The sequence below is a fragment of the Saccoglossus kowalevskii genome, chromosome 15 (assembly GCF_978046115.1).
Source record: "Saccoglossus kowalevskii chromosome 15, keSacKowa6.1, whole genome shotgun sequence".
In the NCBI taxonomy this organism is placed as follows: Eukaryota; Metazoa; Hemichordata; class Enteropneusta; family Harrimaniidae; genus Saccoglossus; species Saccoglossus kowalevskii.
The window spans coordinates 3,672,935-3,699,193 of record NC_140655.1 but is presented as its reverse complement, the minus strand read 5'-3'; the positions used below and the strand labels follow the sequence as shown (position 1 = coordinate 3,699,193).

The 26,259-nt window shown below is 36.8% G+C and overlaps 1 protein-coding gene across 1 annotated transcript; it reads left to right on the top strand.

Moving 5' to 3' along the window:
• The first annotated feature begins 2,742 nt into the window (after positions 1–2,742).
• On the top strand, positions 2,743–25,242 carry LOC100370625 (protein mono-ADP-ribosyltransferase PARP12-like). Its single transcript, XM_002740346.3, has 5 exons — positions 2,743–4,994; positions 9,203–9,389; positions 10,086–10,321; positions 11,770–12,027; positions 15,724–25,242. The coding sequence occupies exons 1-5, from the start codon at positions 2,884–2,886 to the stop codon at positions 16,157–16,159; spliced, it is 3,228 nt and encodes a 1,075-aa protein (XP_002740392.1). The 5' UTR covers positions 2,743–2,883; the 3' UTR covers positions 16,160–25,242.
• Positions 25,243–26,259: the final 1,017 nt, after the last annotated feature.

Sequence of the window (26,259 nt, the reverse complement as noted above, 5' to 3'; positions counted from 1 at the left end):
TATCGACGGATTATTACCAAAAACTAATCATAACCTAGCATTAGTTCAGAGCATGTATGTACAAAGTTTCATCAAAATCCAATGAGTGGTTGTTTAGATATCAGTGGAACAGTCATGGAACCGCTAAAAATTAGCTAATTATCATGCAAATTAGGTAATTAATATGCACGGATTTTCACCAAAAACTAATCAAATCTGCGCATATTTTCAGAGCATCTATGTACCAAGTTTCATCAAAATCCAATGAGTGGTTCTTTAGATATCAGTGGAACAGTCATAGAACAGCTAAAAATTAGCTAATTATCATGCAAATTAGGTAATTAACGAGTATGGATTTTTACCAAAACCTAATCAAATCTGCGCATTGACCCAGAGCATCTATGCACCAAGTTTCATCAAAAACCGATGTATGGTTCTTGAGAAAAGCTGAAAATTAATTATGCAAATTAGGTAATTAATATGCACAATTATTTACCCTGAAACTAATCAGGTCTCTGCATAGTCCTAAAGGATCTATGTACCAAGTTTCATTGAAATGCGATGATTAGTACTTGAGATACCCATGGAAAAGCTGAAAATTAACTAATTATGCAAATTAGGTGATTAATATACACAAATATTTATCCGAAACAATCAATCTCTGCATAGTCCTTGAGTATGTAAGTACCAAGTTTCATTGAAATGTAATGCTCACTACTTATATCAAAAGCTGAAAATTAATTAATTATGCAAATTAGGTAATTATATGTACTGATATTACCATAAAAACTATCAGGTCTGTGCAGTGTCATATGACATCTATGTACCAAGTTTCATTGAAATGTGATGATTAGTACTTGAGATATCAGTGGAAAAACCGAAAATTGACTAATCATTATGCAAATTAGGTAATTAGTATCCACGGATTATTACCAAAAACTAATCATAACCTAGCATTAGTTCAGAGCATGTATGTACAAAGTTTCATCAAAATCCAATGAGTGGTTGTTTAGATATCAGTGGAACAGTCATGGAACCGCTAAAAATTAGCTAATTATCATGCAAATTAGGTAATTAATATGCACGGATTTTTACCAAAAACTAATCAAATCTGCGCATATGTTCAGAGCATCTATGTACCAAGTTTCATCAAAATCCAATGAGTGGTTCTTTAGATATCAGTGGAACAGTCATAGAACAGCTAAAAATTAGCTAATTATCATGCAAATTAGGTAATTAACGAGCATGGATTTTTACCAAAATCTAATCAAATCTGCGCATTGGCCCAGAGCATCTATGCACCAAGTTTCATCAAAAACCGATGTATGGTTCTTGAGATAGCAGTGGAACAGTCGGACACACATACACACATACACACACACACACACACACACACATACAGACACACTAACTGCAAAGACTCCCATTTTGTGCTTCGCACATGGGAGTCAAAAACGATAAATAAAACTTAGAAATATTGTAAGGACATACTGGACCCAAAATTGGACAAATTTGCAATAAGTTTACGCTGCTAATGTCTGGTTCGGAAGGCGTTCTACGTGTGATTTACTTGCGCTCAAGGACCTTCTATTTTCGAACTAGTTGAAACCGGAAATAACGCAACTACTTTCGAACTCAAACACAAATTTTATTATCGTTATTATGTGTTAGTTTCTGTTGTTTCAAAAATTGAATTATGTATGACAATAATATTTCACTAAATAAACAATATTTCACAAAAATATGTGATTAAAAGGCAACCCAAATTGTAAAAAGCAATATCAAGTTCCGCGTATAAACACTGTTGTAAAGAGGCGGCGGAGCGGAATTTTAGCCAAAATCGGCTAGTAAGGCGTCATATGACACAGGTTTGTGCTGGGACAGCGCTTCCGGTGACGACACAACGACAAAATACACGAGTGTGAAGACAGCGTTCGATTCGCATTCGATTCACGTTTGATTGACGTACGTTTCGCGTTCGATTGACGTGCAAATTGAAATATATATTTACACAAAAGTTTATATATAGCATATGTTGTGTAGGAAAATGGGAATCAACCTATTTCATTTGGAGAAAATCATGGTTATAAATAGTCCTACAGTCTCGCTCACATCGGAAGTCACGTGGATTCAAACAAATATAAAATAGCCCTAGAAACAGACGCATATGAATGAATGAATCATGTGTAGAAAATTATATAGTCACAAATTATCACCACTCAATTTAAAAGCAAATACAATCTCTGAAACAAGGACGTTGATGATGTTTTTATTTATAATCATTGTCCTTTGACCTTCCAGCGCACATTCGCAGACGCGTCAAGGAACTGTGCACTATGAAATTATTTATAATCTTGATTTCCACAGAAAATATTGAATTAATCTCTATTTTTCCCACACAAAAATATTGTTGAAGTAGCTGAGTGAATTATAGGTATTTTAATGAACGTTTCAATCGTACGTGAATCGAATCGAACGCTGTCTTCACACTCGTACAAAATACGCAGAAAAAGGTCACGGCATACTTCTCGGAAAAAGAGAACCTTGGTGTATTAATAAAGTAATCCCATGTAGCCGAGTCCAGGATAGCCGATTCAAAAAAAAAATGAGAGAGACTGCTCTTTATCACCAACGTCACGAGAGACTACATTTGTATATACACTCTGTATTTTATTGTAATAATGCGTTATTAGTTGATAAAATTTACCTGACAGTAACATTTTTTTTTTTAATGATTTTCCCCTGACTGTGTTATTTGGACAAGGTCTCGTTTGTCTGTCGCGTGATATGTGGCGTATGCAGCAGGTATTAAAATCTTACTTATTGTCGAATTTCGTCTTGCATCACATAAATCCAGAAAGATTCTCCTTTCAGTGGTGAAGTCGTTACTGTATAACGTCTGTGATGGATGACGTAGCGGTAAAAGAACTGTTCATACTGGTATGTAATCTATATGGTGGCAACGTGAAATTATCGGTGCTTGAGGCAGCACTTGGCAGTCAGAAATGCAGGGAATATTTTCGCGGGTCTAAACCGGAAATTTTCTTCACTCGCCATGCTAAACTATTTAGTATTCAGAGAATGGGTAATGACTGGATGGTGACCACAAAGTATGACCTTGGTTATTGCAGTGCTTACCACAGCAAAGAGGGGTGTAAACTATCCAGCTGTACGCGCGTTCATACCTGCCGTTATTTTCTGTTGGGGACGTGTCATCATGCCCAAAAGTGCCAAAAGTCGCACACTTTTACCGATTCACACAATTTTAGCTTACTACAAGAACATGGCGTATCACGGTGGGGAAAAGACGAGCTGCTTAAACTGATCAACCTGAGCAACCCGGTCGAGTTTATCCCGTCAATATGCTTCTACTACAACCGCGACTCTGGGCCAGGCTGTACTAAGGGCGACCAATGCTTTTCCATACATCTGTGTGCTGACTTCGTTGCTGGCGTCTGTAAACGAGGAAACAGCTGCACACACACACATAATTTACGCTCTGAGCATTCGGCTTCAATTCTTCGTAACTATAATATCGATATAAGCAAATCAAATAAAGAAATTCTGGGTATTTTACGTAGAGGACTTTCAGCGTCTAGTTCCCGTAAAAAACGCGGAAGTGTTCCTGACACGTCGAATCCCGGCGCAGTAACGGACGAGTCGACGTTGGTGGACGAGTTGGCTTTATTGATTCGTAATTCCCATAGAGGCAGCGTACTTATACCCGAACTGATTCGGTCAATTAGTGGTCAGAAATTCTCGCAGTACTTTGGAAGTTCCAAACCTGAAATTTTCTTCTCAGGGCATACAGATGTGTTCAACATACAGAGAGAGGGTGGAAGTTTTCGTGTTACTATTAAGCAGTCTCGATCCCAAACGTATAATCGTGTTCCTGCTCCACTAAAACCAAATTATAATCATTCTGATAATGGTAATGCTGCCACTCCAAATCCACGAAAACCAAATAAGTTACTATTTTGTTCTGACTATGTGTCTAAAAAAGGATGCAAACCAGCATGCCGGAAAATGCATATGTGTAGATACTACATAATGGGGACTTGTCGTTTTGATGCATGTAGTCACTCGCATGCTTTATACGATCCACACAATAGTAGCGTTTTACAACAAAATGGTGTAAAATCTTGGAACCAAGAGCAACTGATGACCCTTATTAAACAAAACAGCATTCGTGCCTTTACCCCATCTATCTGTTATGCTTTCAACTCAGACTCTGGCTGCTCAAAAGACCAGAAATGTCCCATGATGCATTGCTGTAAAGATTATCTTCTTGGTAATAAGTGTACTTTAACTTCACCTTGCAAGTATGGCCACCAGTTGACTCTTTCTCAGCCACAGTCAGTACTCAAGAACTTTGGATTAGATGAGGAATCTGTGTCTGTCATCTTGACTAAATTACGTGCTACGTTGAATCCCAAACCAAAAGATGGAGAGACAACATCTACAGATATCAATGCCGTGAAAAAAGTGGAATGTCCTCCCACTGTATCAACATCAGCAAACCCATCTCGACCCCCAAGTGCGCCTGGAAGGGGTGGAAGTGCACGTGGAAGTGCTCATGGGCGTGGAAGTGCTCATGGGCGTGGAAGTGCTCATGGGCGTGGGCGTGGACGTGGAGGTGAACGAGGAAGAGGACATGTGAAAAAAGCCAGCTCAATTCCAAACCTGATGAGTTTATTCCCAACTGAAGAGACAATAACCAAGAAAAATCCGGAAAAATTTAAAACTGAGACATCAGCCAAGGAAGCTCCAGACAACGTGAAAACAGAGACAACAACCAATAAAGCTCCAGACATAGTTAAAACAGAAATCTGCATAAACAATATTATGGGAAGCTGCTCTGATGTCAAAAGTTGCTCAGGATATCATTTCAATATGCCTTACATGTGGCAGAAAAGAAATCCTGGTAAGGAAATCTGGGAATGCTTCTCAGACGAATGGAATAGTGTACTTGAAGAGAAGTACTGTAATGCACAGAATGAAAAGTGTGAAATCAGGTAAGATACCAAAATTCAAGGGATTAGAATGGGTTGGGTTGGGTTGGGTGGGATGGGCTTTTCACTGTACTAATGACACAACAAACCCATGTTTTTTCATTTTTACCGGTATCTCCAACGTGTGCAAAAAACAAACAAAGGGAGGTACTGTAATGAGTTTGGTATGTCTGTCTGTCTGATTGTGTATTTGTGTGTGTGTGTGTACTTGCATTACTAATATTGCAAGGACAAAAATACAGATATATACTAACTTTGAGGATGTTTTTATAGAAAAGAAAACATAATTCATATTTAATTTAACTTGCGCATATGTTTTGCATAGCTTAGGGTTAGTAGAGGGGTAAGGTATGGTATAGTTTAAATTTAACATTTCACAGGATGTTTGATGTCATTTCTACTTTGTTTGCATTTTTATTTAATTAAACTTGAATTAAAACGCAATCAGATATAGAATTGCAATTTAATTGAGTTTAATTAAACTTCAATTAAATTGCAACTCTCTATATATAGAGTCATGTTTTAATTCAAACATAACATTACTATATTAACAGTTAAATTGTATTAAAAGTTAATTCAATGTGTGTCGTCACAATGTAGGTTAGACGTGTATGCGTGTACATGGGTGTGTGTGTATGTTACACCACTGGTCACAAAGTACAAAGATATCATAGGTTAATGCACTACAGACTTTGTATATACCAGTAAGTGTCTGAAAACGATGCTAAAGACCTGATTAGTTTTGGATTGAAATTCGAGCATACTAATTTCTATAATATGTTCAATATTAATAATATAAACCTACATAGAAATTTGGTTCATAGATACTTATTGGTAATCCACAGGCATGATTAGTTTGATGTTGAAAAGCATGAATATTATTAGCCAATTTTTGATATTTCAAAAAATCATATTCAAATTGAACTTGTGATAGAGCTCTGGAGTGAAATCAAGTATTATAAACTTCAATAATGTTGTTCATCTCAAACTTAGAATTAATTTTTGATATGTCTTCAATACTCTAGGCACAGGTTCTTTTTAAGATTTCTTCGATATTTTTTTGTGCAAAAAATGGTTGTCAGACTTCTAAATTTCATCAAAATCAAAAAAGAATTGAAAAAAACTTTCAACCTATTATGTCTTCTTTTGTATCAAGTTTAAACCCAATCTGGGAAAATATCTTGGGGCAGAACCAGGCAGAAATCTTGCAAAAAACAAAATGGTCGCAATTAAGCTATTTTGGATCAAACTACAAATCAAAATGACATGCATCAAAACCCACCATGAGTCAATATTAAATTTTAACAAAGTCTTTTGAGACATGTGCGAGAAACTTTTGCATACATGTTCAAATGATTGGGGGGAGGGGGAAGAAATAGCTGCCAGTCAAAAGTGAACTAAATAAAATACAAATTGACATGCATATGTTCCATCATCACTTGCCTTTCTACAAATGTTGAAGTAAATAAGCCCAGGCATGTCTCAGAAATGGTGATGGACTCAAGAATTGAACCCCAAATATTCAATAGTATGGAATTAGTTCTGGGACCAACACCCAATATCAGTCATGCATGAGTCCTTTCAGACCCTGATATCAACCATATATCCAATTCATGTATTTAAAAGAGAAAAAAGTTACTTTTTCATGGAATAATTTCACAACACTAGATTAATTTTGCAGAAATTATTTTTAAACCAAAAATATTGATGGCTTATAATCTCTGTAAAACATTTTGATGTTATAGTTATTGTTGCAAACATTTTTTTTTAATATTATTGAAATTGAGCTAAATTCAAGGACATTATGACTAGGGTATTTAGTGTTTGCTCACTTCTCAAGTGTTTGCTTGAATTATATGCAAGGGTCCAGTCAGAATGCAGCGCTTTTCAGTGTGTCCCATCGCAACGTGCCTAAACAAGTTTGTACTTCTCTAAAATAAACAATGTTATTACTGTAGTATATAGCTGCTGCTTTAGGTATTCTTAGCAGAAGCCCAGCGTTAAATTTCCACTATATACTGTAATTTGCTTTAAGTTCATCTTAGTGACAAATTATCAAGGGGTGGTAAAATAGTGTAATTGTTTCCCAAAAATGTTGTTCAAATTATAAAATGATCAACTGAGTTCATTGGGGTCCTTGTAAACACTAGCCGTGCATAATAAAATTAAAATTATCAATCTTGGTAGATATCATACTTGTCCCTCTTAGCGCCCATGCCCTACTTTTGGGGCATTTCTATTTTTTAGGGTCAAGTGCCAAATTTTTTGAAATGAGACAAATTTGACTGTGTATTCATAAAATTTTATCTTTGAACATTTGACTTTTCTGAATACCAGTAATCAAATCAAGGTGTGGATATTGACTGCTATGAATATGTTGTGGTGTTACTAACTATGAAAGGTATAAAATAATTGTGTCCACATTGTTTACTTTTCAAAAATTGCTGATCACCAGTTTTTTAAAAACAATTATGCTGTTTTTGCCAAAATCAGTTTGCAACAGATCGTAGTTCAAGATTGATAATTGACTTCCTCATTGGTTTACATGAATGCATTCAGGAAGTTTTGAAGAATTGCGTTGGTACAACACAGCATTCAGACTTAACCTGTCAGGTTTTGAAGAATTGCGTTGGTACAACACAGCATTCAGACTTAACCTGTCAGGTTTTGAAGAATTGCGTTGGTACAACACAGCATTCAGACTTAACCTGTCAGGTTTTGAAGAATTGCGTTGGTACAACACAGCATTCAGACTTAACCTGTCAGGTTTTGAAGAATTGCGTTGGTACAACACAGCATTCAGACTTAACCTGTCAGGTTTTGAAGAATTGCGTTGGTACAACACAGCATTCAGACTTAACCCATCAGGTTTTGAAGAATTGCGTTGGTACAACACAGCATTCAGACTTAACCCATCAGGTTTTGAAGAATTGCGTTGGTACAACACAGCATTCAGACTTAACCCATCAGGTTTTGAAGAATTGTGTTGTTACAACACAGCATTCAGACTTAACCTGTCAGGTTTTGAAGAATTGCGTTGGTACAACACTGCATTCAGACTTAACCCATCAGGTTTTGAAGAATTGCGTTGGTACAACACAGCATTCAGACTTAACCCATCAGGTTTTGAAGAATTGCGTTGGTACAACACAGCATTCAGACTTAACCTGTCAGGTTTTGAAGAATTGCGTTGGTACAACACAGCATTCAGACTTAACCTGTCAGGTTTTGAAGAATTGCGTTGGTACAACACAGCATTCAGACTTACATGTAACCCATCAGGTTTTGAAGAATTGTGTTGTTACAACACAGCATTCAGACTTAACCCATCAGGTTTTGAAGAATTGTGTTGTTACAACACAGCATTCAGACTTAACCTGTCAGGTTTTGAAGAATTGCGTTGTTACAACACAGCATTCAGACTTAACCTGTCAGGTTTTGAAGAATTGCGTTGTTACAACACAGCATTCAGACTTAACCTGTCAGGTTTTGAAGAATTGCGTTGGTACATGTACAACACAGCATTCAGACTTAACCTGTCAGGTCAGAGGATATCATGACAGAAATTGCTTTGCATCATAAGTTTGTGTAAAATAAAACACCTTGACTGTTTTTCCACATTTATCATTGTCTGCTACAGTATATCTCAATTAACAGTAATATCAGCCTTCATTCTGCCATTTTTATTTCAGACTGGTAAATTGGTTTTTTAATAATTTTTTTTTAATTGAACATATTACTCCATTTATCCATCTTGTACGATAATACAGTAACTACCAGTCACATCTTATTTCCTGTACTGACATTTTCCTAGTAATTTATATTTGAAAAATTTTTTCATTCACATTGAAATGTTCCACATTGTTTACATTTCAAAAATTGTTGATCACATTTTTTTCTAAATAAATTATCCTGTTTTTGCCAAAATCAGTTTCCAACACCTTTACTTTCCCACGTTTTTTTTTTACAATTTCTGTAATTTTAGTGCAAAAATCAATGATTACACAAGTCCTTTTGCAATTTTATTTCTCCTGAAAAGACTAAAGAGCTCACTTAATCTTTAGCATGTTAAATTGTCATTTGTATATTTTTTTTAAGAGAGTGCTTGATGATTTTTGGAGCTGAGTACCCTCTGCGCCAAGTCGAACAAGTATATTACAAAAATACAAATGTATATTTACTTTTAATTTCAACTCTGATGTGTTTTCTAGTCTTGATGGGTCATCTAAAAATTTGATGGACTTTACCAAGATGCTGCTTGTTAACTTAGCTCAGAAGAAGGTGCTAACAGTACGGCGTTTGTCCACAAAAGCAGCTGTGAATGTCAGTTCCAAACTTGGAACTGACTGGTTATGGTATTGGAATGACAATGAGAATTGGCATCAATATGGACAGCAGGTGGGATTTAGTATTTACAGTACTGACTTACATGTATGTTTTGGACTTGGTATGCCCAATATCATTTCTTGTTTCCGGAACATGCCTAGAATGCGTTTTTTTAAACTTGTATAAAGGCAGGTCATATTGCATGACATATGCATATTGATTTGTGATGAAACTCAAAAACTTTGCAGATCAAATATTGTTGACCACAAATTTAGCAGCGCTTATCAGCAAGTTTCATTTTCAAGTATAATGCCAACTGAACTTTAGTTTGATCTTTGCTCTCGGGCATTACCGGTAATACATACCATGATGTAAGATGTTTTAATTGATTATAAAACGAATACTCATAACAGATAACTGACTGGCAAAATATGTGTTATAAAGTTATTAACAAAATATAAATGTACAATATCCTAATTTTCTAATATTGGATAATAATTTTGAAAAAAATGTTATTAACAACTTCAGAACTCTGGATAAGCTGGTTACTACATTGTGCATCACAAAAATTGCAGAATTATGTTTATCTATGATCTTTGTTTAATATGCTATATTTAATAATACATCAAATTTCCATGCCTTTGATTACTTCTTTCTTATACAGCATTACAGATTGTTCCCATAATGTGCATCACAGTAGAGATATATCAGCCAACAGGATGCTTGTGTTAATAACCTTATTTTATGTTTTTGTATTTCTAATTTTAGGGAGGTATTGGTTCAGCTACCATACGAAGCAATGATATTGAGAGATCTTACCAAGCGTTTCTTAAAAAAGACTCCACAGTGGAACCAACTCTGCAGTTCTCTGTTGGTCTGGAAAATGAGTATGTCATCAACTTTAATCAAATGATACAAACCAATCAGAATACTTCAAAAAAGAGACCAATCAGAAGACGACCAAAATATGTCTCATCAGACGATGTGAAGACAATCAAAGATGAGTAAGTACATACCTAGATATGCTACATTTGTATGTATACCAGTTCCCGTGGTAATATAGTATCTACCAGTCACAATGCACTGTGCCCATTCATGTGGTAATACAGTAATTACAAGTCACAATGTACTGTGTCTATTCATGTGGTAATATAGTAACTCCCAGTCACAATGCACTGTGCCAATTCATATTGTAATACAGTAACTACCAGTCACAATGCACTGTGCCTATTCATATTGTAATACAGTAACTACCAGTCACGATGCACTGTGCCTATTCATGTGGTAATACAGTAACTACCAGTCACAATGCACTGTGCCCATTCATCTGGTAATATAGTAACTACCAGTCACAATGCACTGTGCCCATTCATGTGGTAATACAGTAACTACCAGTCACAATGCACTGTGTCTATTCATGTAGTAATACAGTAACTACCAGTCACAATGCATTGTGCCCATTCATCTGGTAATACAGTAACTACCAGTCACAATGCACTGTGTCAATTCATGTGGTGATACAGTAACTACCAGTCACAATGCACTGTGCCTGTTCATGTGGTAATACAGTAACTACCAGGCACAATGCACTGTGCCCATTCATGTGGTAATACAGTAACTACCAGGCACAATGCACTGTGCCCATTCATGTGGTAATACAGTAACTACCAGTCACAATGCACTGTGCCCATTCATGTGGTAATACAGTAACTACCAGTCACAATGCACTGTGCCCATTCATGTGGTAATACAGTAACTACTAGTCACAATGCACTGTGCCCATTCATGTGGTAATACAGTAACTACCAGTCACAATGCACTGTGCCCATTCATATTGTAATACAGTAACTACCAGTCACAATGCACTGTGCCCATTCATGTGGTAATACAGTAACTACCAGTCACAATGCACTGTGCCCATTCATGTGGTAATACAGTAACTACCAGTCACAATGCACTATGCTCGTTCATGTGGTAATACAGTAACTACCAGTCACAATGCACTGTGCCCATTCATATTGTAATACAGTAACTACCAGTCACAATGCACTGTGCCTATTCATGTGGTAATACACAGTAACTACCAGTCACAATGCACTGTGCCCATTCATGTGGTAATACAGTAACTACCAGTCACAATGCACTATGCTCGTTCATGTGGTAATACACAGTAACTACCAGTCACAATGCACTATGCTCGTTCATGTGGTAATACAGTAACTACCAGTCACAATGCACTGTGCCCATTCATATTGTAATACAGTAACTACCAGTCACAATGCACTGTGCCCATTCATGTGGTAATACAGTAACTACCAGGCACTTTGCACTGCCACTGGTTGTGGTAATACAGTAACTAACAATCATATTGTACTTTTTCTTTAATGGTCATGAATTGTGAATTAAGATATTTAAACTTGGTACTATTAAAAATATTGTTTAATTAATACAGAAAGAAAGCAGGAAAAAAGAAGGAAAAGAAAAAGAAACAAAGCGGTATCCCGGATATAACATCTGAGACCATTCCTAAACACTGGGACAGCTCTGCGGTTGACAAAGGAGAGTACAGCATAGTGATGCTTAGTGAGAGTGGCAATACTAAGGCTGAGCATCAAGAAGTCGCTTCCCTGTTTCACAAAACCATGCCGGATGATCTAATTGTGTCAATTGAAAGGGTCCAAGCAATCAATCACTGGAAATTTTTATATGGGTAAGGTACTAAATAGGCTGCTATTTTGTTGTTAGAATTCATCAAATATGGGTTGAATAGAGTTGTCATGGTTACTTATTTCAAGGAATGATTCATTTAGTAGAATTGTCACATTCAATGCCACCTATTGGCATTGTTTAACATTGACTATAATTTAATGGAATTGTCACATTGAATATTGTTTAGTCAAATTGTCACACTGAGTGTCATTTATCGCATTTGTTATGTCCAAGGCAGTGGCGTATTAAAAACTGCCACTTCTACGTGACACTTCTAAATAAGTTTTTATTAGCCTTCGCAGACGCAGTCTGACGAAGGCTTCTAGATTGGCTTTTGTCCATTCGTTCGTGCGTGCATTCGTCGTTTACTTGTAAAAATGCCGAAATTTGCCAGAAAATCCGAGATTTAACAACATCTCCCAAGAGAACTGGCACAACGTATTGCGCATGCGCCAGTCTAACCGCTGAGAAAATCGGCGTCGTTTTCGTCTGAGGATATTGTATTTCGGGACTGTATCTTTCTTTGCACAAGGCTTATATAGATTAAATTCTATCTTGTCAGTTGCAAAGGTAAGTAACTGTGCTTATGGTATTTATTATGTACTTTGATTTATCCTTTTGTGTCCTGACTTTGGTGAGAAACTAGCGATCGCGCAGTGCTGGTTACACTTTGCCAGAAAAAAACAGTCCTGCTATTATTGTAAGAACTGGTTATGAAACGTGTAAATCGAAAGTTTATCTCGTCATGTAGGAGGCTTGGGAATTACGTTTGGCATATAAAATACTGGAATAATAAAAACGTAAAAGTTTAGAACACGCTGATCGTGATTCTGTTATGCACGATTGCTATTTCCTGTGTTCATTGGTTTCGTCACGACATATTAGACTAGAATTATCGAAAAAACACAAGTTAAGTTTGGCCAACCATGACTGCTTGAAAGCAATGATGGAATTGAGAAGTACTGTAATTCAATATCAATGAATCTATCATCACTTTTAAATTACCTTTGAAGTAAATATGATACCCGAGTGCGTTACTACACTTGTGACAGGAGACCTCCATGTTGGGACCTACCGGTGTTGAAGTTTATCAGTAAATCGAACCTCTGTCAACAGAGACACATTTTCCCAATCAGCTATTTATTTCACGGCGGCCATGTTTTTTATTGTTGACATTGTGCTATTAAGGGATATGTGAAACAATATTAGGGAGGGGGTCAAATTCACGTAATCCTCAATTTTAATGATGTTGACTTAATAGTCAATATGTTAATTAGTATGCAAATTAGCAGCCATTCTGAGACAATTTTCTAGAATGAACACTGCAATCCAGTTCAAAGGAAATTTGACATACACTTAGGTTACATTATCACTACCTCTGCTGATTAGTTTTTTATGCACTTCTATCTGCTTTTATATTAAATGTATTATTTTTTTTGTATTTTTCTCAATAGTATTTTTTTATTTCTTTTGATATCTTGGCATCCATTTGGTTCAGCTCAAGTGAAATTTTCTGCATATCCCTGGTCAGATTTTAATGACATTGAAAACACAAGTACTCTGGCTTTTTTCACATTCTTAATATTTTATTTTTGCAGAATTCCGTGAATATTAATTTGACGACTTTGTAGAGTGTAAACTGGTGAATTAGTTCATCCTTGATTTTGGTAGAACATGTTTAAAATAGTATATAGTGTGAACTGCAATTTCTTTCTTGCTGGTATAAATTTATTAAGTAATATTTTTTCGTACTAAAAAGACTCAAATATCTTTTTTAATTAAATCTAACAGCCAATGGGAGCACACATATGCTACAACCTCTGCTTACTTTGAACTAAATGTTTTTTTGTTTGTTTTTTTCAGGTGCAGAGCCAGAATTTTTTTCTCAGAAAGCAAAGCCACTGGAACTGCATCTATTACAAAAACATACTGGTACTATTTGCTGCGTGTCTGACAATTGTATAAAGTTTCGCAAGTTCTCTTTTTTTACTTTGAGAAGTTCTGTCAACCAAAGCATAAATATGTGTTTCTCTGTGCATAAAATTTCACACGATTTGTTAATATTAATGTATTGATAATATTTTTCTGGATTTTTGCACTTTATTTGTATCATTGTCGTATGAGAAGTAATCTTGTCTTTGTTAGAGATATTGAAACTAATCCAGGGCCACAAACTAGTTTATCCAAACAGACACAACACTGACTCTACATATTTGTAGATCTGATTAGTATACTTCTTTGTCATTTTACCTGGTTTGGTGCTATCTGGTTTCCTTGCTGAGAATAATGCTGACCTGGATAGAGAGTGCTATAAACTTGAAAATGCCATAGAAATCACGTTTGCCAATTTATGTCCATGCAACTTTAGAATGACAACTAGCGAAGGTTGTGTCATTCATGACTTGTCAGTTCTCCTCAGCACGCACACAGTCTGACCTATGTGTACTAGTATCTCACACATGCTTAGAATCAAAGTCAACCTACATATACATCAGACATTATGTCGCACATGTGCACATGCATTTTTTCCATGATCCAATTCAAGATGACTGAATGGAAGACATTTTAAGATCAAAAATGAATACAGACAATGGAACCTCAATTAACATGATTTAAATTTCGAATCAATTTCAAAATAGCCAACTGGCCTTAAAAAATTAGAAAAATTTTACTATCAAAATAAAACTTGATATTAACAGAGGTACATTACTTGAAGTTTGCAACTCGCATAGTACTGTATGGTGACAACATGCCAAGATCCCGTTCAAGTCTCATCTCGTAGATAGCAAGACTGATGCCACAATAAAACGTGTTACCACATTCATAGTGAAAAAATGTAATACATTGAAAATGTACAGAAAATATAGTTATCGTAATCCGTTATATCGTGAGCACCTATTTTTATCCACCTGGACATCCCGGTATCCTAGTTACCTCGGGCATGCGCATTCGTTGGAACACTTATGCGAGGGCAAGATTGAAACGAGATCTTGGTATCATGTCACCGGAGTTGCAAACCCCAAGTAATGTACCTCTGATATTAACTAGATACACATATCTTGGTATTCTACTAACATCAGTCAGAAAATTTGTGTAAGCTAAAATAGTATTAGCAGAAAAAACTGCTAAATAAAAAATAAATAATATAGTACTACTCACTACAAAAAGCAGAACAAATTAACCTATTTAGAATACAGAGCAGACAACAATGCCGTAGTCTTATTTCAATATTGAAATTCATTATTGCCAATGAACCATTTTTTTATGTCACTTTTAGTATTGAATACTAAAAACATTGTATTTATATCCATGGTACATCTTTATCAGTGATGTTATCTGACAATACAATGACGTTACAGATGCACATGTATTTGCTTGATGATCAGATTCAAGATGCCCGAATGGTGGCCATTTTAATGTTAAAATTCATCCAAATCAAGAATTGTTGTCATTCTGGACCTAGATCTCCGATATAAATGGGCAGCTATTGTCCATCTTGGTACATACAATAAACAGATAAATATATATATATATAACGAGACAATAATGGTTTTTTTTCAAATCAGACTTGAATGCAAATGCTGTTCTCAGACCATGTCTCTGACATACATGTACATTGACATACGTGTTTACTATTTAACTAACAGGGACTATGTCATATCATTGTCAATGACTTGTTTTGATTATTTTTTCATAGACGATACCAAACAATGTGTGGTAAGGCTACAGATGGTGATGTTAATGTTTACCATCTATTCCATGGAACAGAAGAACGATATCTTGATGTCATCTGTCGTCAAAACTTTGACTGGAGGTTGAGTGGTTCAAGAGTGGGTACTCTATTTGGTAAAGGCAGTTACTTCTCTAAAACTGCCAAGTATTCTGACAGCTACACTGAAAAAAAAGATATGTACCGTAAAATGTTTCTGGCTAGATGTTTGGTTGGGGAGTATGCCCAGGGAAAGCCAGAGCTGGTCAGACCCCCTCCAAAAAACCCAAACGACCCCTTAGGTGAACTTTATGATACCTGTGTCAATAATATGAAAGATCCAAATATTTTTGTGATATTTGATATTACTCAGATTTATCCCGAGTATATTATAACATATATGAAACAAGAAGATTTAGGATAATCTCCTAAATTGCATGTAAAAAAAACTTCCTAATAATTACATTTCTCAATTCTGCATCTATACATTAATGTATAAAATGCCTAATAATTACATTTCTCAATTCTGCATCTATACATTAATGTATAAAATGCCTAATAATTACATTTCTCAATTCTGCATCTACTGTAAAGGGGGAAATTATTCACTGGGTTTTAATTTAGCTTATTTCGCTGACTGGAAAATGCGCTAAATTAAAACCCAGTGAATATGTAAAATTTAGCATAGAACACATTATCTAAATGACAAAACTGTGAATTTAAAACTCACTGAATATGCCTGAAATGGTAAATCAGTGAAATTTAAACCCAGTGAAAATTAGTCATTTTACAGTATACATTAATGTATAAAATGCCTAATAATTACATTTCTCAAATCTGCATCTATACATTAATGTATAAAATGCCTAATAATTACATTTCTCAATTCTGCATCTATACATTAATGTATAAAATGCCTAATAATTACATTTCTCAATTCTGCATCTATACATTAATGTATAAAATGCAGGCTTACTAGATTCATTTGTTAGCAGCTTGATGACTTAACATGGAACAAGAAATTTTAGAAGGTTCAGGTTTTTAAAAAAAAAATGAAAACCAAAAAAAGTGACTTTTATGTTTTTTGGACACGATAGTATTTTTAAAGCTATTCACATCTATGTGTTTAGACAATTACTTATAGCTTGATTGATAGGAATACATCTGTTTCATTATGAAGCAATTTAGTCAGTAAATAATCTTCAACCAGTCATTGGTAGCATAGTGGTTGTTGCATCAGACTCGTGATCTGTAGACCCAAGTTCAAATCCTACCTTAGGCTGAACACCAAAAAAGGGTCAGCCTCTGGGTGAGCGTGCCACAGACTCAATGGAAAGGCTGATTCTGATTGCCTCTGATAGAGAGATGGTCACACAGCCCTGTTATGTAGTCCCAAACATGAATATGGCTTCTGTGGCAAAAATGTGTCAGCACTCGCACTAGGTATTCAATGTCTCAAACAAGAATGTTTTAAAAAAAATATTCAATTTCTCGAATCTTCTTATAGTGAAAGTTTATTTCTGAACGCTGTTATTTTTTCTTTCATGCATATAAACAAATTTTTATGCATTTTTGACTCCCGTGTGCGAAGCACAGAAAGGAAGTCTTTGCAGTTAGTGTGTCTGTATGTGTGTGTGTGTGTGTGTGTGTGTGTGTGTGTATGTATGTGTGTCCGTCTGTTCCACTGATATCTCAAGAACCATACATCAGTTTTTGATGAAACTTGGTGCATAGATGCTCTGGGCCAATGCGCAGATTTGATTAGGTTTTGGTAAAAATCCATGCATATTAATTACCTATTTTGCATGATAATTAGCTGATTTTTGGCTGTTTCATGACTGTTCCACTGATATCTAAAGAACCACTCATTGGATTTTGATGAAACTTGGCACACAGATGATCCAAACTAATGCGCAGATTTGATTAGTTTTGGGTAAAAATCTGTGCAATATTAATTACCTAATTTGCATAATGATTAATCAATTTTCGGCTTTTCCACTGATATCTCAAGTACTAATCATCACATTTCAATAAAACTTGGTACATAGATGTCATAGGACACTGCACAAACCTGAAAGTTTTTAGGGTAATATCAGTAGATATTAATTACCTAATTAGCATAATTAATTAATTTTCAGCTTTTGATATTTCAAGTAGTAATTGTCACATTTCAATGAAACTTGGTACATAGATGTCATAGGACACTGCACAGACCTGATAGTTTTTAGGGTAATATTGATGTATTTCTCAAAAAAAAAAATATATATTCAAGTTATTTTAAATCCTGTTACACCACTCTTGATATGGGTGGCATCAATGGGTGGTATATTGAGTTATCTCAAGTCCTGTTACACCACTCTTGATATGGGTGGTATCAACAGGTGGTGTATTGAGTTATTGCAAGTCCTGTTACACCACTCTTGATAATGGGTGGCATCAATGGGTGGTATATTGAGTTATCTAAAGTCCTGTTACACCACTCTTGATATGGGTGGTATCAATGGGTGGTATATTGAGTTATCTTAAATCCTGTTACACCACTCCTGATATGGGTGGTATCAATGGGTGGTATATTGAGTTATCTCAAGTCCTGTTACACCACTCTTGATATGGGTGGTATCAACAGGTGGTGTATTGAGTTATTGCAAGTCCTGTTACACCACTCTTGATATGGGTGGCATCAATGGGTGGTATATTGAGTTATCTTAAATCCTGTTACACCACTCCTGATATGGGTGGTATCAATGGGTGGTATATTGAGTTTTCTCAAGTCCTGTTACACCACTCTTGATATGGGTGGTATCAATGGGTGGTATATTGAGTTATCTTAAATCCTGTTACACCACTCCTGATATGGGTGGTATCAATGGGTGGTATATTGAGTTATCGCAAGTCCTGTTACACCACTCTTAATATGGGTGGCATCAATGGGTGGTATATTGAGTTATCTCAAGTTCTGTTACACCACTCTTGATATAGGTGGTATCAACAGGTGGTGTATTGAGTTATTGCAAGTCCTGTTACACCACTCTTGATATGGGTGGCATCAATGGGTGGTATATTGAGTTATCTCAAGTCCTGTTACACCACTCTTGATATGGGTGGTATCAATGGGTGGTATATTGAGTTATCTCAAGTCCTGTTACACCACTCTTGATATGGGTGGTATCAACAGGTGGTGTATTGAGTTATCTTAAATCCTGTTACACCACTCCTGATATGGGTGGTATCAATGGGTGGTATATTGAGTTATCGCAAGTCCTGTTACACCACTCTTAATATGGGTGGCATCAATGGGTGGTATATTGAGTTATCTCAAGTTCTGTTACACCACTCTTGATATAGGTGGTATCAACAGGTGGTGTATTGAGTTATTGCAAGTCCTGTTACACCACTCTTGATATGGGTGGCATCAATGGGTGGTATATTGAGTTATCTCAAGTCCTGTTACACCACTCTTGATATGGGTGGTATCAATGGGTGGTATATTGAGTTATCTCAAGTCCTGTTACACCACTCTTGATATGGGTGGTATCAACAGGTGGTGTATTGAGTTATCTTAAATCCTGTTACACCACTCCTGATATGGGTGGTATCAATGGGTGGTATATTGAGTTATCGCAAGTCCTGTTACACCACTCTTGATATGGGTGGTATCAATGGGTGGTGTAATGAGTTATCTGAAGTCCTGTTACACCATCCCTGATATGGGTGGTATCAATGGGTGGTGTAGTGAGTTATCGCAAGTCCTGTTACACCACTCTTGATATGGGTGGTATCAATGGGTGGTATATTGAGTTATCGCAAGTCCTGTTACACCACTCTTGATATGGGTGGTATCAATGGGTGGTGTAATGAGTTATCTGAAGTCCTGTTACACCACCCCTGATATGGGTGGTATCAATTGGTGGTATATTGAGTTATCGCAAGTCCTGTTACACCACTCTTGATATGGATGGTATCAATGGGTGGTGTAATGAGTTATCGCAAGTCCTGTTACACCACTCTTGATATGGGTGGCATCAATGGGTGGTATATTGAGTTATCGCAAGTCCTGTTACACCACTCTTGATATGGATGGTATCAATGGGTGGTATATTGAGTTATCGCAAGTCCTGTTACACCACTCTTGATATGGATGGTATCAATGGGTGGTGTAATGAGTTATCGCAAGTCCTGTTACACCACTCTTGATATGGGTGGTATCAATGGGTGGTATATTGAGTTATCTCAAGTTCTGTTACACCACTCTTGATATAGGTGGTATCAATGGGTGGTATATTGAGTTATCTCAAGTCCTGTTACACCACTCCTGATATGGGTGGTATCAATGGGTAGTATATTGAGTTATCTCAAGTCCTGTTATACCACTCTTGATATGGGTGGTATCAATGGGTGGTATATTGACTTATCGCAAGTCCTGTTACACCACTCTTGATATGGGTGGTATCAATGGGTGGTATATTGAGTTATCTCAAGTCCTGTTATACCACTCTTGATATGGGTGGTATCAATGGGTGGTATATTGAGTTATCGCAAGTCCTGTTACACCACTCTTGATATGGGTGGTATCAATGGGTGGTGTAATGAGTTATCTGAAGTCCTGTTACACCACTCTTAATATGGGTGGCATCAATGGGTGGTATATTGAGTTATCTCAAGTCCTGTTACACCACTCTTGATATGGGTGGTATCAATGGGTGGTATATTGAGTTATCTCAAGTCCTGTTACACCACTCTTGATATGGGTGGTATCAACAGGTGGTGTATTGAGTTATCTCAAGTCCTGTTATACCACTCTTGATATGGGTGGTATCAATGGGTGGTATATTGAGTTATCTCAAGTCCTGTTATACCACTCTTGATATGGGTGGCGTCAATGGGTGGTATATTGAGTTATCTCAAGTTCTGTTACACCACTCTTGATATAGGTGGTATCAACAGGTGGTGTATTGAGTTATTGCAAGTCCTGTTACACCACTCTTGATATGGGTGGCATCAATGGGTGGTATATTGAGTTATCTCAAGTCCTGTTACACCACTCTTGATATGGGTGGTATCAATGGGTGGTATATTGAGTTATCTCAAGTCCTGTTACACCACTCTTGATATGGGTGGTATCAAGAGGTGGTGTATTGAGTTATCTTAAATCCTGTTACACCACTCCTGATATGGGTGGTATCAATGGGTGGTATATTGAGTTATCGCAAGTCCTGTTACACCACTCTTGATATGGGTGGTATCAATGGGTGGTGTAATGAGTTATCTGAAGTCCTGTTACACCACCCCTGATATGGGTGGTATCAATTGGTGGTATATTGAGTTATCGCAAGTCCTGTTACACCACTCTTGATATGGATGGTATCAATGGGTGGTGTAATGAGTTATCGCAAGTCCTGTTACACCACTCTTGATATGGGTGGCATCAATGGGTCGTATATTGAGTTATCGCAAGTCCTGTTACACCACTCTTGATATGGATGGTATCAATGGGTGGTATATTGAGTTATCGCAAGTCCTGTTACACCACTCTTGATATGGATGGTATCAATGGGTGGTGTAATGAGTTATCGCAAGTCCTGTTACACCACTCTTGATATGGGTGGTATCAATGGGTGGTATATTGAGTTATCTCAAGTTCTGTTACACCACTCTTGATATAGGTGGTATCAATGGGTGGTATATTGAGTTATCTCAAGTCCTGTTACACCACTCCTGATATGGGTGGTATCAATGGGTAGTATATTGAGTTATCTCAAGTCCTGTTATACCACTCTTGATATGGGTGGTATCAATGGGTGGTATATTGACTTATCGCAAGTCCTGTTACACCACTCTTGATATGGGTGGTATCAATGGGTGGTATATTGAGTTATCTCAAGTCCTGTTATACCACTCTTGATATGGGTGGTATCAATGGGTGGTATATTGAGTTATCGCAAGTCCTGTTACACCACTCTTGATATGGGTGGTATCAATGGGTGGTGTAATGAGTTATCTGAAGTCCTGTTACACCACTCTTAATATGGGTGGCATCAATGGGTGGTATATTGAGTTATCTCAAGTCCTGTTACACCACTCTTGATATGGGTGGTATCAATGGGTGGTATATTGAGTTATCTCAAGTCCTGTTACACCACTCTTGATATGGGTGGTATCAACAGGTGGTGTATTGAGTTATCTCAAGTCCTGTTATACCACTCTTGATATGGGTGGTATCAATGGGTGGTATATTGAGTTATCTCAAGTCCTGTTATACCACTCTTGATATGGGTGGCGTCAATGGGTGGTATATTGAGTTATCTCAAGTCCTGTTACACCACTCTTGATATGGGTGGCATCAATGGGTGGTATATTGAGTTATCTCAAGTCCTGTTACACCACTCTTGTTATGGCTGGCATCAACAGATGGTATATTGCGTTTTCTCAAGTCCTGTTACACCACTCTTCACTTATACGACAACAGCAGAGGAGTATTGACAACAATGGTCAATATGGCCATAGTGCTGACAACAATGGGACTGAACAATGGTCAATATGGGTGTAGTACTGACAACACAATGGTCAATATGGCTGTAGTACAAACAACACAATGGTCAATGTGGCTGTAGTACTAACAACACAATGGTCAATATGGCTGTAGTACTGACAAAATGGTCAATGTGGCTGTAGTACTAACAACACAATGGTCAATATGGCTGTGGGACTGAACAATGGTCAATATGGCTGTAGTACTAACAACACAATGGTCAATATGACAGTGGTACTAACAACACAATGGTCAATATGGCTGTGGTACTAACAACACAATGGTCAATATGGCTGTAGTACTAACAACACAATGGTCAATATGGCTGTGGGACTGAACAGTGGTCAATATGGCTAGTACTAACAACACAATGGTGAACATGGCAGTGGTACTAACAACACAATGGTGAATATGGCTGTGGTACTAACAACACAATGGTCAATATGGCTGTAGTACTAACAACAATGATCAATATGGCTGTGGTACTAACAACACAATGGTCAATATGGCTGTGGTACTAACAACACAATGGCCAATATGGCAGTGGTACTAACAACACAATGGTCAATATGGCTGTAGTACTAACAACAATGGTCAATATGGCTGTGGTACTAACAACACAATGGTCATTATGGCTGTAGTACTAACAACAATGGTCAATATGGCTGTGGTACTAACAACACAATGGTCAATATGGCTGTGGTACCAACAACACAATGGTCAATGTGGCTGTGGTACTAACACAATGGTCAATATGGCTGTAGTACTAACAACACAATGGTCAATATGGCTGTAGTACTAACAACAATGGTCAATATGGCTGTGGTACTAACAACACAATGGTCAATATGGCTGTGGTACTAACAACACAATGGTCAATATGGCTGTGGTACTAACAACACAATGGTCAATATGGCTGTAGTACTAACAACAATGGTCAATATGGCTGTGGTACTAAAGACACAATGGTCAATATGGCTGTGGTACTAACAACACAATGATCAATATGGCAGTGGTACTAACAACACAATGGTCAATATGGCTGTAGTACTAACAACACAATGGTCAATATGGCTGTAGTACTAACAACACAATGGTCAATATGGCTGTGGTACTAACAACACAATGGCCAATATGGCAGTGGTACTAACAACACAATGGTCAATATGGCTGTAGTACTAACAACAATGGTCAATATGGCTGTGGTACTAACAACACAATGGTCAATATGGCTGTAGTACTTACAACAATGGTCAATATGGCTGTGGTACTAACAACACAATGGTCAATATGGCTGTGGTACCAACAGCACAATGGTCAATATGGCTGTGGTACTAACAACACAATGGTCAATATGGCTGTAGTACTAACAACACAATGGTCAATATGGCTGTAGTACTAACAACAATGGTCAATATGGCTGTGGTACTAACAACACAATGGTCAATATGGCTGTGGTACTAACAACACAATGGTCAATATGGCTGTGGTACTAACAACACAATGGTCAATATGGCTGTAGTACTAACAACAATGGTCAATATGGCTGTGGTACTAACGACACAATGGTCAATATGGCTGTAGTACTAACAACACAATGATCAATATGGCAGTGGTACTAACAACACAATGGTCAATATGGCTGTAGTACTAACAACACAATGGTCAATATGGCTGTAGTACTAACAACACAATGGTCAATATGGCTGTAGTACTAACAACACAATGGTCAATATGGCAGTGGTACTAACAACACAATGGTCAATATGGCTGTAGTACTGACAACACAATGGTCAATATGGCAGTGGTACTGACAACACGATGGTCAATTCAACTGTTGTACTGACAACACAATAGTCAATATGGTTGTAGTACTGACAGCACTATGGTCAATATGGCTGTTGCACAAACACGATGGTCAATGCAAATTAACTATCTGTTGGTAATATAGTATTTTTAGTCCCTGTTCGAACGCAGTTTTGACCTTTGTGTGTGCGTGCATGCATGTGTGTTCCGCCGGACCTGTATCTTAGAAATGCCTGAACCAATCACAATCAAACTTCGCACTTACATCATACATGATATTATATATATGCACATCAATTTTTTTCACGATCTGATCCACGATGGCCAAATGGTGGCCATTTTTGTTCTAAAAAATCATCAAAATCAAGAATTTATGGATGGTTTTTGTTTAAACTAGGTGCATACATTTGACATTATGGGACCTTGATGCACGTCATTCTATTTTTTAGATCTGATTTAAAATGGTGACTGGTGTCCATTTTATTTTTATGAATGCAGTTCTAGTGCCATATCTCTGACATGCTTTGACTGATTATGTTCAAATTTTATATATTCATTGTATGTCATGACATAGTTATATTGGTTTGACTATCTGATTCTAAATGGCAGCTATTTTTGTGCTAAAAAATATATATTCGTTTTACATCACGTTATAGATATATAAATGTATTCAAAATGGCCGAATGGTGGCCATTTTGTTTTAATTAATGCTGTTCCAGAGTACTCGTTTGACGATCAGATACAAGATGTCGATCATTTTAATGTTAAAAAATCATCATAATCAAGCATCATCTTCTGGATCCATACTGACATGTTCATGTTCCAACTATATTACTATAAACAAAACTATATATCTAACTGTGCCATGCATGGCTTGTGTTATGTAACTTGGAATAGGCTGTTTTATAGATCATTTGAAAATTACCTGAAATAATTATTGTTCACATTGGTTATGTATTTGTTGATTTTAATGGAGAACCATCTTAACTACCCCGGTACTTCTCAAACACTGTTGGACATTGACTGTATTTCTTGCACTATTATTTCAGAAATAATCAGATACATCGCTTTGACTCAAATGTTTGATTATAATTTCATGGTTCACGAATGTAAAAGGTATCTAACTATCAGCTAGATTTTGTAAAGATTATACTTGGATTATAACGCTGTCAGACCTTGTATGTTGTCAATTCTTTTAAGATAATAGTGGGATGTGTGAACAACTGTGATGCCCTCAAGTATGTTACATAAAGATGCCCTCTAGTGTGTTACATGAACAACTGTGATGCCCTCTAGTGTGTTACATAAAGATGCCCTCTAGTGTGTTACATGAACAACTGTGATGCCCTCTAGTGTGTTACATAAACACCTATGATGCCCTCTAGTGTGTTACATGAACAACTGTGATGCCCTCTAGTGTGTTACATAAACACCTATGATGCCCTCTAGTGTGTTACATGAACAACTGTGATGCCCTCTAGTGTGTTACATAAAGATGCCCTCTAGTGTGTTACATGAACAACTGTGATGCCCTCTAGTGTGTTCCATAAACACCTATGATGTCCTCTAGTGTGTTACATGAACAACTGTGATGCCCTCTAGTGTGTTACATAAACACCTATGATGCCCTTCAGCAGTGTTACATAAACACCTATGTTGCCCTCTCGTGTGTTACATAAACACCTATGATGCCCTCCAGCAGTGTTACCTAAACACCTATGTTGCCCTCTTGTGTGTTACATAAACACCTATGATGCCCTCTAGTGTGTTACATGAACAACTGTGATGCCCTCTAGTGTGTTACATAAACACCTATGATGCCCTCTAGTGTGTTACATAAACACCTGTGATGCCCTCTAGTGTGTTACATAAACACCTATGATGCCCTCTAGTGTGTTACATGAACAACTGTGATGCCCTCTAGTGTGTTACATAAAGATGCCCTCTAGTGTGTTACATGAACAACTGTGATGCCCTCTAGTGTGTTACATAAACACCTATGATGCCCTCTAGTGTGTTACATGAACAACTGTGATGCCCTCTAGTGTGTTACATAAACACCTATGATGCCCTTCAGCAGTATTACATAAACACCTATGTTGCCCTCTAGTGTGTTACATAAACGCCTATGATGCCCTCTAGTGTGTTATATAAACACCTATGATGCCATCTAGTGTGTTACATAAACA